This window comes from Nyctereutes procyonoides, unplaced genomic scaffold (genome assembly GCF_905146905.1).
Source record: "Nyctereutes procyonoides isolate TBG_1078 unplaced genomic scaffold, NYPRO_anot_genome, whole genome shotgun sequence".
NCBI lineage: Eukaryota > Metazoa > Chordata > Mammalia > Carnivora > Canidae > Nyctereutes > Nyctereutes procyonoides.
Genome location: NW_026575020.1, coordinates 25,920,822 through 25,935,920, shown reverse-complemented (window position 1 = coordinate 25,935,920; position 15,099 = coordinate 25,920,822). Strand labels below are relative to the sequence as shown.

At 37.4% G+C, this 15,099-nt stretch overlaps 1 protein-coding gene across 1 annotated transcript in view; it reads right to left on the bottom strand.

Moving 5' to 3' along the window:
- The window catches only part of EFCAB5 (EF-hand calcium binding domain 5), a 178,257-nt gene that overhangs the window by 151,601 nt on the left and 11,557 nt on the right, over positions 1-15,099 (bottom strand). Inside the window, exons 2-5 of the mRNA XM_055317835.1 lie at positions 9,502-9,556; positions 5,566-5,615; positions 4,777-4,839; positions 3,711-3,795 (exon numbers count right to left, since the gene is read on the bottom strand). Coding sequence (XP_055173810.1) covers positions 3,711-3,795; positions 4,777-4,839; positions 5,566-5,607 — 190 coding nt within the window. The 5' untranslated portion in view covers positions 5,608-5,615; positions 9,502-9,556. The remainder of the gene's footprint in view (positions 1-3,710; positions 3,796-4,776; positions 4,840-5,565; positions 5,616-9,501; positions 9,557-15,099) is intronic.

Below are 15,099 nucleotides of genomic sequence, written 5' to 3'. Positions count from 1 at the left end.
AATTGTGGGTTTATTTCTGGATTTTCTGTTTCATTGATCTATGTGTCTATTTTTATGTCAGTACCATATGCTGTTTTGCTACAACTTTGCAATATAATCTGAAGTCCAGAATTATGATGCATCTCCAGCTTTTCTTTTCTTTTTCAAGACTGCTTTGGCTATTCAGGGTTCTTTGTGGTTCCATAAACATTTTAGGATTGTTTGTTCTAGTTCTGCAAAAAATACTATTGGTATTTTGATAGGGATTGCATTGACTATATAGATTGCTTTAGGTAATAAAGACATTTTAACAATATCTGTGCTTCCAATCCAAGAGCATGGAATGTCTTTATATTTCTTTGTGTTATCTTCAATTTCTTTAACCAGTGTTTTAAAGTTTCAGAGTACAGATCTTGCACCTCTTTGTTTAGATTTATTCCTAGGTATCTTATTATTTTTGGTTTGAACCAAAACTAGTTTTGAACAAACTAGTTTGTTCACTTGTGACTGCTTCACAGTATTTCATTATATGACTGTATTGAAATGTATTTATTCATTCTCATTTTTGGTGGGGAGCTATCCACAAATATTTTAAAATTTGTTTTATTTATTTACAATTTCCCCTAGCCTTATTGAGAATACTCTGAAGAATAATTTTAAATCCTACCTAGATAGTATCCATTTTTCTGCCCAGGAAAAAATTAAGTATTTTGATTTCCTCTTTGGCTAATTCTCTTATTCCAATATAGAGGTAGTAAGGAAGGTAGTATAGTGCTTTCCTTTTCCTCTCAGTTAGATCTGTCAACAAGTTAGCCATATTTTTGAGGGGGAAGGGATGTTTCCACTCTGGTTCATCACAATGCACATTAATATACAATAATTTTGTTTTTGTTTTAAGTAAGTGAAAAAGAGAGCAATCCTTTAAAGTCTGCGGGTTCTAATGTTACTCTCTTTGCTTTTACCCTCTCCAGCATAAACCAAAGAGGATCCCCTCCTGCTTTAAAGGTAGTATTACAGATGTATAGCAACTTAATATCTACCCATCTGCCATGGCTCATATGTGCATTCACACATGAACTAAGACATTCTCTATCTTGTTGCAGACTGCTAGTGCTTCTCTAGTGTGCTTGGCTAAGCAATAATCCTAGTGTTTGCACTGAAATGCAGAGTGGAAGAGATATGTATTTGGTTACAACTCCAGTCAAACATTTCTCTCATAGAGCCGTAAGACCAAGAAAAGAAAAGTAGGCACAGCAATAGTGGGGTTAATAAATTAGAATTCTAAGCAAGCCTATGTGGAGCTGTTTTTTGAGTGACCTCTGAGTTCAAGGATCAAAAATTACAGCACTGCCCAAGGGCAAATTAATTCTGAGGTCCTGTTGAATATAGTTCAAACAGGTACTGGGTTTTTGAGCAGGTCTATGCTTGGGCATTCCTAAATCTTTTATAGATTGATTGATTCATTTACACATTCACTCAATAATAATAATGCCTCATTTTGTGGCAGGCATATGCTAAGCACTGAAATTCTTTTTCAGGATTACCTTCCTAAACTCTTCATAGAATTAAAAGCCTTTCAAATTCTTCCCCAACATGTATACCTTCACCCTTGTATTAATCCATCTTCTAACATACAAAGACTTATTTGGGCATTAATGCTTTCAAAACTAAATAAGTAAGAACACAAAAGAATTCTGTATTCATATTTTGAAAGGTCCAGCCTTAGAAATGACTTTCATAATTTCTTGCACTTAGTACATGGCCTTGGTACAACCCTATTTAAGGACATATATAGGAATGAATTATTATCCACATTATAACAAGCTTTAGCAGATTCTTTCTTCACAAGAGGGCTTATAACATTAGTGGGATTGGCTGCTGATTAAACTGGTGCAAACTGACCCAGCAGGGCTACTCAACTAAACGTGTGATGTTCTTAAATACAGGCCCTGTCCGAAACTCAGCTGGCTTGATTCTTAACATTTGTACATAAGGCAGAATTACTATACAGAAAGAAGGAGGAAAAGAAGCACTATTAAATACTGTTGGAATTAAGATTCAATAGCTTTAGGAAAATGCATTTTCCTACAAAACTTTGTTAATAATAGGGCTATGGAATAAGAATAGAATTGAGCAAACATATTTTCTTTTTTTAATATTTTATTTTTGAGTAATTTCTATACCCAACATGGGGCTCAAACTTAAAACCCTGAGATCAAGAGTTGCATGCTCTACCAACTGAGCCAGCCAGGCACCCTGAGCAAACATATTTTCAAAAAACAACATCTCAAAATGTAAGTTAAGCTCATACCTTGAAAAGTAAAATAACTAGGGTAAAGAAATGAATACTTCACATATACACTTAAACACAGTATTTTCTTTGCAAAGATACGTATTTGAGTGCATTCTGAGAGCTGTCTGACAAGATAACATCATTTTAATTTTGACAAGTATATAAGAAGAATAAAGACACTTCCTTTGATATATTGAAACTGCATTAAAAGTTCCTATTCCCACTTCTTGCACATACACAGGCAGACACATGCATGTGCACACACATGTTTACAAAGGGAGATTTAAAATATTAGGCTTCATAGTGACTGGCTACTAGATAAATAAATACATTGCATTGCAACTGATTTGCAATAAGCAACTACAATTTTTCAGCATATATCATATACTGGGATGAAAAAACTCAAACAAAACACACTTCCTACTATCATACTTTGAAAAACAATAACAGAAATGGAAAGTACAAGAACAGGAAATACCACAAACTCTTGATTGATTAGTTTTCTAGAGAGGCAATAAATTATATGATGGAATACAAGTGTGAAGTTTTGCACATGCAAATTTGGTCACAAACCGATTAAAATGAAAACCAATTTAAATTTATAACAATTCTGTTTGGCATGTTTAAAATGAAAGAATCCACTTAAAAACCTGGCTGAAGGACACCTGGCTGGCTTAGTCGGAAGAACATGCAACTCTTGATCTCACCCACCTTGGGTGTTGGAGATTACTAAAAATAAATAAACTAACTTAAAAAAAAAAAAGCCTGGCTGAAATGATTAGGGTAAAGGTAAAGTAGATGTAGTGGTAATAGTGATGGAGGGTGGGAGTGAAGAAGAAGTAAAATCAAGAAACTGGGATGGGGGGAGGGGCAGGTGACGAGGGACTTTCCAAGAAACTTTTAAAAACTTAGTGAAGCTACAAAAATATTACAAAATTTTTTAATATTACAAATTTACAATACAGAATAAGTGTTGGAAAGTTTGGTTCTTAAAGTGCATATTAATATGTTAATAATAAAAAAGAGTAAATAATTGCTTTTAAGTGGTTTAAGAGACAGAAAGCCCTTTGGAGAAAAGCAAGCACCTGAAAGTTTTAAGTAGCATCTTGGTGATGCCTGTAGTCTCCGTGGGTTGAGCATCTGTCTTCTGCTCAGGTGGTGATCCTAGGCTCATGGGTTCAAGTCCCACATCTGGCTTCCTTGTGGGGATCCTGCTTCTCCCTCTGCCTTTGTCTCTGCCTCTCTCCCTCTGTGTCTCTCATGAATAAATAAATAAAATCTTTAAAAAAAGATGGTGAAGGGAATAGATTTTAAACTATTTCCCAAATTGTATTTAAATTACCCCTGGGAGTATATCTTTTTAAAGGCAAACTCTTAAAGGACTGCATCCCCAATGAAAATATAATTGTTTTAAATTCCATTGTAGGTAGCTCTCTACCTTGGGATTTGATTTCATCTGCTTCTATTTCGGCCACATTGCTGCTGGTGTCTAATGCAGAACTGCCTGGTACACCCTGTGAACTCTGAAAGGAGAAAAGAAACCTCAGTTTTAAAATGAGTTACTTTTCCTCAAAGTTGCATCAACTTTCCCAGTTAAAGAATGCAGATAAATGTCTTGTAGGAGTTACCAAACATACCTGATTAATTTTTCTAGGATTTAATGCTATGTATTAGAAGCAAAGCAGTAATCACAGTATGCTTACTGTATCAACAAGATAAAATGCATTGGCTCAACATGTCATCCTATCTTCCTGTGGCTAACAAAGTGATATTCTAAGAATATTATTCCAGATGTGTATAACTTATACAATACTTTCTAGAAACTTTAGACTACCACACAGTGAAATTGGATTTTTGAAAATGCTACTGTTTTACTATTAGAATCACTTTCCATGTTTGTGGTGGAAAGAAAAATATTTCATCTTAATTGAAGAAATTAAAGCTTAGTTTTATGAATAAATGGTGGCAAAATGGCTTTTTGTGCTCATGCTGATGTGGTTTCATTTTGTTTTCATGCTGATATAGTTTTAAAAGAATGATAATAGAATACTTTTAAGATTCATATTGGTGAACTTAATGGTGAATCCATATTTTTAATTGCTTCCCCCTTTTTATAGAATGTTCCTCCTCATTAAAGTCTTGTATTTAAACAAACACAAAGTTAGTTAAATTATTAACATGGGAATTATATTTTCAGAACAAATAGTGAAGTTACCCTAAAAACTGATGATTATTGTACTCAGGGTAATAGTTCTCATTTTAGAAAGCAATCCTTATATACCTATAATTTATAATAGCTTTTCACAAATAATTTACTTGTCCATGGAAACTTCCTGCAACTGACTCAAATGAGTCAGCTTATTAACATGAACTTGCTCTTTTCCTTTTGCCATTTTGTCTATCTTTTTGAATACCCACATATTTTCTTTTCCTTCTTCATAAGAAAATTAATTTGTCCAGTTGACTCTCCAGCACTAACATCTGATTATTCATGAAAACTCTACCTTAGTAGGCTCTTTCACTTCAGTTTCTTCGGGTTTGTTTTCTTTGTCTTCTTTTCCATTTTCCTGAAATGGAAACAGTGTTAGTAAGTGGTATACAAAAGAAGCTAAAGATAAAACTAACATACTCTAGTATAGTAAGCTTTTATGTAAAAAAATTTTACATAATGGGCAAACATCATACCAAATAAAATCACACAAAGTAGCTGTATTAAATTCAAACAGTAATAGACTTGTTATAAATGCCAACGAGCTAGAAGCAGATTACAGTGACCCAATTATTATTTGATACCCTCCCCATCCCTCCCTTTATTTTTTTTTAAGATTTTATTTATGTATTCATGAGAGACACAGAAAGAGAGGCAGAGACATAGGCAGAGAGAGAAGCAGGTTCCCTAAAAAGAGCCCCATGGGGGACTTGATCCCAGACCCCATGATCATGCCCTGAGCCAAAGGTGGATGCTCAACCGCCGAGCCACCCAGGCGTCTTCCCACCCCTTTTTCTTAAGTAGACTCCACACCCAGCATGGAACCCAATGTGGGACTTGAATTCATGACCCTGAGAGCAAATCAGAGCTGAGATCAAGAGTTGGCTGCTTAACCAACTGGGCCACCCAGGCACCCCAACCCCTTTTTTCCAGCACTTTTATCATAACCTGATGCACAATACTGCAACTAAAAAGAAAAACAATTAAATAATAAAATATGATACCACATCTCAATTTTCTCAAGAATGTTGCATCTCAAATTCTCTCATAGTTAAGTAGTTAGAAACCTATGTAGGCTAGATACCTGAGCAGGTTTAGGTTCCTCTTGAAATGCTGACTCACTCATCTGGGCCACTAAAAGGTATCATCAAATGGTAGGGAAAAGTATTACCAGACCAATATTAATAACAAAAAGAGAAAGTATTAATAAATAACAAAGAGTACTGTGGAAGGCTGAAATCACCCCCAACCCCCAGTTTTTAGGGTTGCATCCCATGATTCTATTGAATGGTAAGTTCTCAACTGCTAAACTTTTCAAACTGTACTACTGTTAATGCTGTTGTTACTGACCAAAACTAGATTAGTGCAAGGCTAATGACAAGAAAACTCAACCATTAATAATCACCACTATCATCATTAAAAAAAGAAACACACACACAAAATGGCAACAGTAATGCAAGTGAATTTTTTAAGACATTATTATTATCATTAATTTTTGAAATAATGATTCAGATGAGATGAAGTGAAACTTTGATGGTTACTCAGTTCATGTGAGAATGACAATACAGACATTAGAGTAATAATCTCACTAAGTATTTTTTTGAATGAGGAGTTCTGAGAGGAATGTGATTTATTTATATTAAGGAATGAAAGTGGATAATTATCAGATCTCTACTTCACTGCAAATGACCACAGATTCAGTCACAAATTATCAAAATCACTGCTGTGTCAAAAATCATTTAAGAATTTGTGTATATTTAGGCTAGGTGCTATGTAGAAAGGAAATTTTATATACTTGGCCTCTGCTTCTAGGGTAGTTACAATCCAGGAACGATTTAATTTGAAATGGTATCTTTATAATGTGCTAGAGTGTTTACATTTCTTTTTATCAACATAGCACATGTTCTAGTTGAAGAAACCAAAATTACTGCCTTTGGAGACAACAGATTCCAATCTTTTAGAATAGCTGCCTCAAAGCATTTTTGAAGTTCTTAAATAATAAATATAAAATAGATTTCTTTGTTAGGTCCCAATAGACTGCTTTCTCTGCTTATGGTGTCCATCTCCTGAAATTACTAAGAAGTTCCTTTCCATTTCTTTTTAAAACAGTTTATTTGGATCCACCCAGATGAATTCAATACAATAAACCTTTATGGGTGCCTTCTATATGCAAAGAGACATTGGAGTTGTGAAGATGAGTAAGACCTGTCCTCAGGGAGACAGGAAAACTTCCTTTGAAGAGTTCCTAGTTTAGCGATGGAAAAAGGAATAAACAAATGCAATTCAATCTGCAAAGTGCAAAAGAAGAGGTGCATATAAAATGCTAAGAACACAAAGGGGTAAGCAATTACTTTTCCCAGGGAGATCAGGGAAGTTTTCGTAGAATTACAGATTTTTAAACTGGATTTTAACAGACTAATAAGACATTTTTGTGTAAAGAAGGGGGGAAGAGTATTTGAAGCAAAAGGAACAATACATGCAAGGGTATGAAAGTTCAAAAAGGACGCACTCATGTAGCAGAGCACAGTTATATAAAACAAAATTGCAGATGTGGCTGAAAAAGTCACTTTTCAATCTGTAAAAGTTATTCATGCTGAATCAAGGAGTCTGGACTTTATGCTTTTAAGCATAGAATAGATGTGATCAGATTGGTGTTTTTAAAAAGTTACCTCCGCCAGCAAAGACTGGAATTATGAAGGACAGGGGGAAGAAAGAATGAAGGTAAATTTTCCACCTGAAATGTTGCACTTGCAGTAAATGGCCTTCATCAGTCTAGGTTCTGCCTGACATTGCCAATCCCCAAACCATATCACTTCAGATTCACTTTTTGCAGTGCATGCAGATGGTTTTAGGCTGCCAGCACCTGGAATTCTGTCTGAGGGTTTCCTGCCAGTTCAAATGTGGGGATAGGCAAGAAGCGCTTGGGAGCTGGTATCTAATAAGAGAAGCCCTCGGCCAGGGATGGATAGGGAGCTGTATAATGGTCCCATGGGTAGAACATTTCTGTCTCCCAGAGTTCCTCAATGGAATAGAGCTTCAGTTACCTGAATTGCAACCTGCCCAATAATACAGGCTTCCTTCACTTTCCTGTAATACTTCTCTATTCCCTTACCATTGTTTCCTGGAACCACCTCCCAAATGAACTTGCACTCAACTCTTTGTATCAGAGTCTACTCAGAGGGAACATAATGATGAAAACAGATAATGATGATCAGGATTGGGGGCAAAATTGGATCTAAAGAGTGAAAGAGAAATAGTTAAGGTTCGCGGAGTGGTTTTTTTTTTTTTTTCATATTTACAAGGCTAAATGGATGATGATGCCATGAAATAAGGAAAGGGGAGAAAACAGGTTGAAGGAAGGATAAGAGTTTGAGTTTGGAGATGCTAACACATTTAAGGTATCTGCCCAGTGGTCTATAGAAATTTCCAGGAAGAATCTTAATGACACTGAAATATATTATGGTGCATTGGTAGGAAGTTATGCATAATCAAGTCCATCGGGAAATGACAGAAGTATTACCCAGTCTGAATAGTACTAACTTGCATTTGAATTACTCAAAGTTCATAACATTCTACATATCTCATCCTCCCATCCATGAGATTCTACAGTCATTTTACGTAGATTGCCAGCTATGAGACAGAGTTTTTGTGAATCTGGTAAGGCCCCTTTATATGCATTCCCAGTAGATTTATAAATTGGTGAATTGCAGCATTTGGCATCTTGATTGACAAGACTGTCAGTCATATATGAAAGGACAGCCAGTTATCCTTGAGGAAAGGGTTTCTAGGTAGAAGGCAGAAATTATACACAATTCTGATTTGTCAGACTAATAGAAGATAAGAGATGTCAATTAGCTGGATTTCATGAGTTTTAAACCCCTGGGTACTGACAGAAGGATACATTTGTGGAAGGATGCTAGTGGAGCTTACCCAGTAAGAGTATCTTCTAGGAGAGGGGAAAAAAAGTTAAAGATAAACCCTTGCTGATGAACACTTAGAGGTAAGGCTAGGAAAGAAAATCCAGGTAAGACAGAGATAACTTCTGAGAATAGCAAGAGATTCTGCAGCTATTCACCTGCATGCTGCTGGCCTAACTCCCAATATCAGCCTCTACCACTGCACATATGCCACAGCAAGTTGTTCCTGCAGCCCCACAGGAAAAGCCAAAGTCTGTACAGTTGTACAGACTTTGTTGGGCCTGGGTTGACCCTAACCCCTGCTATTGGTCTACATAGTCCCACTCACTATAGTTAATCTTATAGTTGTGTGCCTGTAAGACACTAGCCCCAATTCCCATCACTGGCCTCCCCCGCCAAACATGTGCCTATAGCTAGCCCCTATAGTCACACATGTACACATTGACAGCCGGAGCCACTGCAGCTGCCTATGTGCCTGCAGTTGGCCCCAGGCTCTGCTGGGGGCCCTAGATTTCACCACTGCACATCTGTATGGTCTCTGCAGCCAGCCTCAACTGGCCCCACAGCCAAGTGTGTGCATACCACTGGCTATGGCCACCATCACTGTCTGGCATGGTCCCTAGCCAGTAGACTGGAGGTTCTGTTAAAGAATCCACCAGGGGCACCCTGGTGGCTCAGTTGGTTAAGTGTTTGACTCTTGATTTTGGCTCAGGTCCTGATCTCAGTGTCCTGGGATTGACCGGTTCCAGGCTCTGTGCTCAGCAGGGAGTCAGCTTTAGGATTCTTTCCCTCTCCTTCTGCCCCTCCCTCTCTCCCTCACATGCTCTCCCTCTCTAAAAGAAAACAAATAAATCTTTTTTTTTTTTTTTAAAGGACCCAACAGTCTTCCAGCCATTGTGCACTGCCTGCAACTCTTACCAAGGATCATGCAGTTCTTGATGTCATGGACCACAGCTTCCTGAGCCAGTGACACACCATGCCACCTCCACCCATCTCCATCTACAGGCACTACATGCCCTCACACTTGGCATCCTGTAGTACTAGACCAAGGGTCACAACATGTTCCAGCATGCTCCCAACCACAGGTAAAGGTATTTCCTTACCAAAGTCATTCCATAAAGTCTGGAAGAGGTGACTCTTCTTCAAATGCACCAACACCTACAAAAGTGACAGAGATCACAAAGAATCAAGGAAACATGATACCACTAAAGGAACACAGTAAATTTCCAGTAATGGACCCCAAAGAAGTAGAGACTCATAAATTACCTAACAAAGAATTCAAAATAATTGTTTTAAAGATGCTCAGAATGCTACAAGAGAACACAGATAAACAGTTTGATGAAATAAGCAATAAAATAATGAAAAGATAAGTTCCTGAGGTGCCTGGGTGGCTCAGTTAAGTATCTGCTTTTGGCTCAGGTCCTGATCTCAGGGTCCTGGGTTTGAGCTTCATATTGGGTTCCCTGCTCAGCGGGGTCCCTGCTTCTCCCTCTCCTTTTGCCCCTCCCTCTGCTTGTGCACTCTGTCAAATAAATAAATAAAATCTTTTTAAAATGATAAGGTCTACAAAGAGAAAACATAAAAAAGAACACCAGAAATTTTAGAACTGGAGAATACAAGGACTGAAATGAAGAATTCAATAAAGAGCTTCAATAGCACATTAGACCAAGCAGAAGATTCAGTGAATCTGAACACAGATTTACTATTATTATTATTGAAGTATAGTTGATATACAATGTTACATTAGTTTCAGGTATAAAACATAGTGATTTGACAAGTCTATACATTATGCTATGCTCGCCACACATGTAGCTATCATCTGTCACCATACAATGCTATTATAATACCAGTGACTATATTCCCTATGCTGTACTTCTTACCCCTGTGACTTATTCATTCTATAGTTGAACTATAGAATGAATAAGTCACAGGGACCTGTATCTCCCACTCCCCTCACCCATTTTGCCCATTCCTCAAATCCCTCTCCTGTGACAATCATCTCTTTGTTCTCTGTATTTATCAGATTGTTTTTGCTCTCTGTTTATTTGTTTTGGTTTTTTAGATTCCACATATAAGTAAAATCATATGGTATCTGTCTTTCTCTGACTTACTTAGCACACCCTCTAAGTCCATCCATCTGGTCATAAATGACAAGATCTCATTCTTTTTTTACAACTGAGTAATATTCCATTGTGTGTGTGTGACATCTTTTTTTCTTAAGGTTTTATTTATTCATTAGACACAGAAAGAGCACAAGCAGGGTGAGCAGCAGGCAGAGGGAGAGGGAGAAGCAGACTCCCCACTGACAGGGAGCCTGATGCGGTGCTCAATCCCAGGACCCTGGGATCATGACCTGAGCTGAGGGCAGACACTGAGCCACCCTGGCACTCTGACATTTTCTTTATCCATTCATCTATTGATTGACACTTGGGTCGCTTTCACATCTTGGCTATTGTAAATAATGCTGCAATAAACATAGGGGTGCATTTATCTTTTTGAATTATCGTTTTCATTTTTTTGGGGGTAAATAAATACCTAGTAGGAACACAGATCACTTGAAATGATCCAGTCAGAGAATAACAAAGGGAAAAAAATGAAGGAGAATGAAGAATGCCCTTGGAATTGTTGGGACACCATTAAGAGAAATAATCTATGTATTATGAGAGTCTAAAGAGAGGAAGAAATGGGCAGAAAGCTTAGTTTAAAAAGTATGTCTGAGAACTTCCCAAATCTGCAGAGATATCTGCATGTCCATGTTCAAGGAGTTCATAGGTCTGCAAACAAATTCAACCCAAAGATATCTTCCCCAGGACACATTGTAATAAAATTGTCAAAAATCAAAGACAAAGATAAATCTTGAAAGCAGCAATAGAATAGAAGTATGTTACCTACAAGGGAACCCCATAAGACTATTGGTATAGTTCTTAGCAGCAACCTTATAGGCCAGGAGAAAGTGGGGCGATATGTTTAAAGTAATCAAGAATACTCTATCTGGCAAAATTCTCCTCAGAAATAAAGAAGAGACAAAGTCTTTCCCAGACAAAAAAAAAAGCTCAGGGAGTTCACCACTACTAGAACTGTCTTACAAAAATTTGTAAGGAATTCTTCAAGCTGGCAAAAAGGGACAGCAATTAGTAACATGAAATATATGAAAACATAAAACATACTGATAAATACAACTATATAGTCAAATTCAGAATACTTCAATACTGTAATGTGGCAGTATATTAATCAGTTAATTCTAGTATTAAGGTTAAAGGACAGAAGTATTAAAAATAACTATAGCCATAATATTTGCTAATGGACATACAATATAAAAAGATGTAAATTGTGGCATCAAAAACAAAATAGGAGGGTAAAAAGGTAGAGTTTTTGCATGCAACTGAAATTAAATTGTTAATAGCTTAAAATAATTATTGTAGTCTATGTTTCCTGGTAACCACAAAGCCAAAATCTACAGTAGATGCACAAAAGATAAAAAGAATGGCATCAAAGCATACCACTATGGAAAATTATCAATTCACAAAGGAAGGCAGTAAGAGAGGAAGAAAGCAACAAAGGAACTATGAAACAACCAGAAAACAATGAACAAGATGATATTATTAAGTTCTTCTCTATTGATAATTACTCTAAATGTATATGGATTAAGTTCCCCATCAAGGGGTACCTGGGTGGCCCAATGGTTGAGCATCTGCCTTCTGCTCAGGTTGTAATCCTGGGGTCCTGGGATTGAGTCCTACATCAGGCTCCTGCAGGGAGCCTGCTTCTCCCTCTGCCTATGTCTCTGCCTCTCTCTCTGTGTCTCTCATGAATAAATAAATAATCTTTGGGATCCCTGGGTGGCGCTGCGGTTTAGCGCCTGCCTTTGGCCCAGGGCGCGATCCTGGAGACCCGGGATCGAATCCCACATCGGGCTCCTGGTGCATGGAGCCTGCTTCTCCCTCTGCCTGTGTCTCTGCCTTGCCTCTCTCTATCTCTGTGTGTGACTATCATAAATAAATAATGAAAAAAATTAAAAAAAAATAATCTTAAAAAAAAAGCTCCCCATTAAAATGCATAGAGTGGCTGAATGGATGAAGAATGGTTGAAAAATGGATGGGGCAGTTGCCTTACTAGGAGATGCCCATTATCCTCAAGACTCACCATAACCACCTCTTACTTCTAGGAGATTCATAACTACAATCAGATGTTAAAATGCTCCAGCAGTGCAAATACAAAGTCTGGCCAGGAAGAAATAGTTTTTATAGCAAAATCAATAGTTTTATGATTTGCATAGACAGTGGCAGAAACCCAAGGAATATGTGTGAGAGTATATTATAAGGAAATTAAAGAAGCACAGAATATAATGCTGAGTTGTTAGAATTTATTAATATGGGTACACTTATCAGAAATTAAGGATTTAATGTTTTAGCATCTACAGCTGGAAGTGACACTAATCATTTATTTGGTAAATTCACTGAAACTCGGGACTCTTTAGTAGCATGTGCTTAAACTGAGATACTGGAACTTCCTTGGCATAATGTAAGAAGAAATACCAAGGCTTAGGGAAATAGGAATATTGGAGTAGATTTAATTGCATATTGACTTGCACATCCACTCCCCCCAAGTACATCCTCTAAGAGAATTCTGTCTAAGGGACAACACTTTACTAAAGCATTGAAAAGTATATTAGTGATGTGAGTATTTATATTCTTGAAAAGCTCTATAGTGGCTTTCTTCTATAGGCATATGGAATGACCCATTTCAGAATAGTAGAGGCCAAATATTAGTGTTTAACTACCTACCTAACTACCTAAGTAGACACATTTACCATAAAGAGCAGTGGAAATACAGTGGTAATCAGATGTTTTTTTGACTCTCAGCAATCTGTGTGGTTAAAGGACTATGGTGTTTCTAGGAATAAAAGAGATGGCCAGCCTACTGAAATGTTGGTCATCTACCTATGGTATAAAAAAAATCCATAAAAAAAATTAAAAAAAAATAAAATAAAAAATCCATATATGGTGATCAAAAATGACTCTAGTAACCACAGTGGAGAGTTCTGACATCTCACCAGTTTCTAGGCATAACTGAAGGCAAGGTTAGATCTCCTTAAAGGAGGAAACTGCAGCACTGCCATCAGTATATAGGGAAAAAAATCTTCCAAATCTTCACAGGACCTGTGGTCATCTCCTAAAATGACTATGTGCCAGGGAAAATAAATATTCAGGTTTTTCAGGGATTTCTAAACATTGGCACTAAGGTGATGTTCATTCCTGGGGACTCTAAATGCCACTACAATCTACCAGTTTAAGTGTGGGCTTGTGGTGGACAGGTGAGAAATTGAGTCTTTTGAACCTGGCTGTGGTGTTTCTAGAGTTGATACATAAACAACTGGTATTGCCTGTATCCTGTTTATGAAGGCATTGTATGCTAGAAAGACAAAAGCTGTTGACAATAGCACCACAAAGAAAGTAAGGAGGATGGTCTGGTGAGAACCCAGAAACTTCTGGAGGACATTTGAATCTTCACACTGATCTTTCTTCTGCATGGATTTGGAAGATTTTGCTTGCTGGGATGTTTAGCAAGTATTACTGAACTGCACATGGCACAGCATGAGGGTCTCATGAAGTATTGTTGTAATGCTGACTGACTTGGGGTGCAGGATCCTTTAAGATTAGCACCATTTCTGGGATCCCTGGGTGGCGCAGCGGTTTGGCGCCTGCCTTTGGCCCAGGGCGCGACCCTGGAGACCCGGGATCGAATCCCACATCAGGCTCCCAGTGCATGGAGCCTGCTTCTCCCTCTGCCTGTGTCTCTGCCTCTCTCTCTCTCTCTCTGTGACTATCATAAATAAAAATTAAAAAAAAAAGATTAGCACCATTTCTGCCAGTGGTGAAAAGCCTGAACACAGTTGAATTGGGGTATTGCAATATTGAGTGCATCCAGAGCACTTATAATATGAAAGGCCAAGTTGTAGCCCTTGGGAAGTCCCCTCCCTCACATACACATATACCAGAAGAGTAAACAAAAATTGCTTTCCTGGGATGGCAGAATGGGGAATTACAGAGATTAGTAACACCAACAAAGATCTGAAAGAAGCAGGAAGTGAAACCTATCTCATGCCAATTTATTTATTTATTTTTTTAATTTTTTTTTCTCATGCCAATTTAACCTGCCTGTTTGGTTTATGAAGAAGGCAGATGGATTTTGGAGAATGATTGTAAATTATTATAAAGTTAATCAGCTGATGTTTCCAGCTGCTTTTCATATGTAATATCTTTATTAGAGCAACTCAACACAATCCCTGCCACCTTGTATACAGCTATTGACCTAGCAAATGCTTATTTCTCCATACAAATTGGAGAGAACACCAGAGGTTTTTACTTGGCAGGGCCAACAATATAATTTCACTGTCTTGCCCCAGGGCTATCTCAGTTCTCCTGCTCTCTACCATAATGCAGTCCACAGAGATACTGAGCATCTAGACCTTCCAATCAGCATTGAGTTTGTCCAGTACATTGATGACATTATGCTTATTGGATTTGGGGAGCAGGAAGTAGTATGGTCTTCAACTGTCTTCATAAAATATGTGCAAACTAGAGGATGAAAGTTAAACTCCATTTCTAGTATCAATTTCAATATCAGTCAATTGCTAGTTACTAAACTATTAACTCAGCACTAAACTCATCTTTTTGTATTCTTCTTTGATGCTGGAGCTG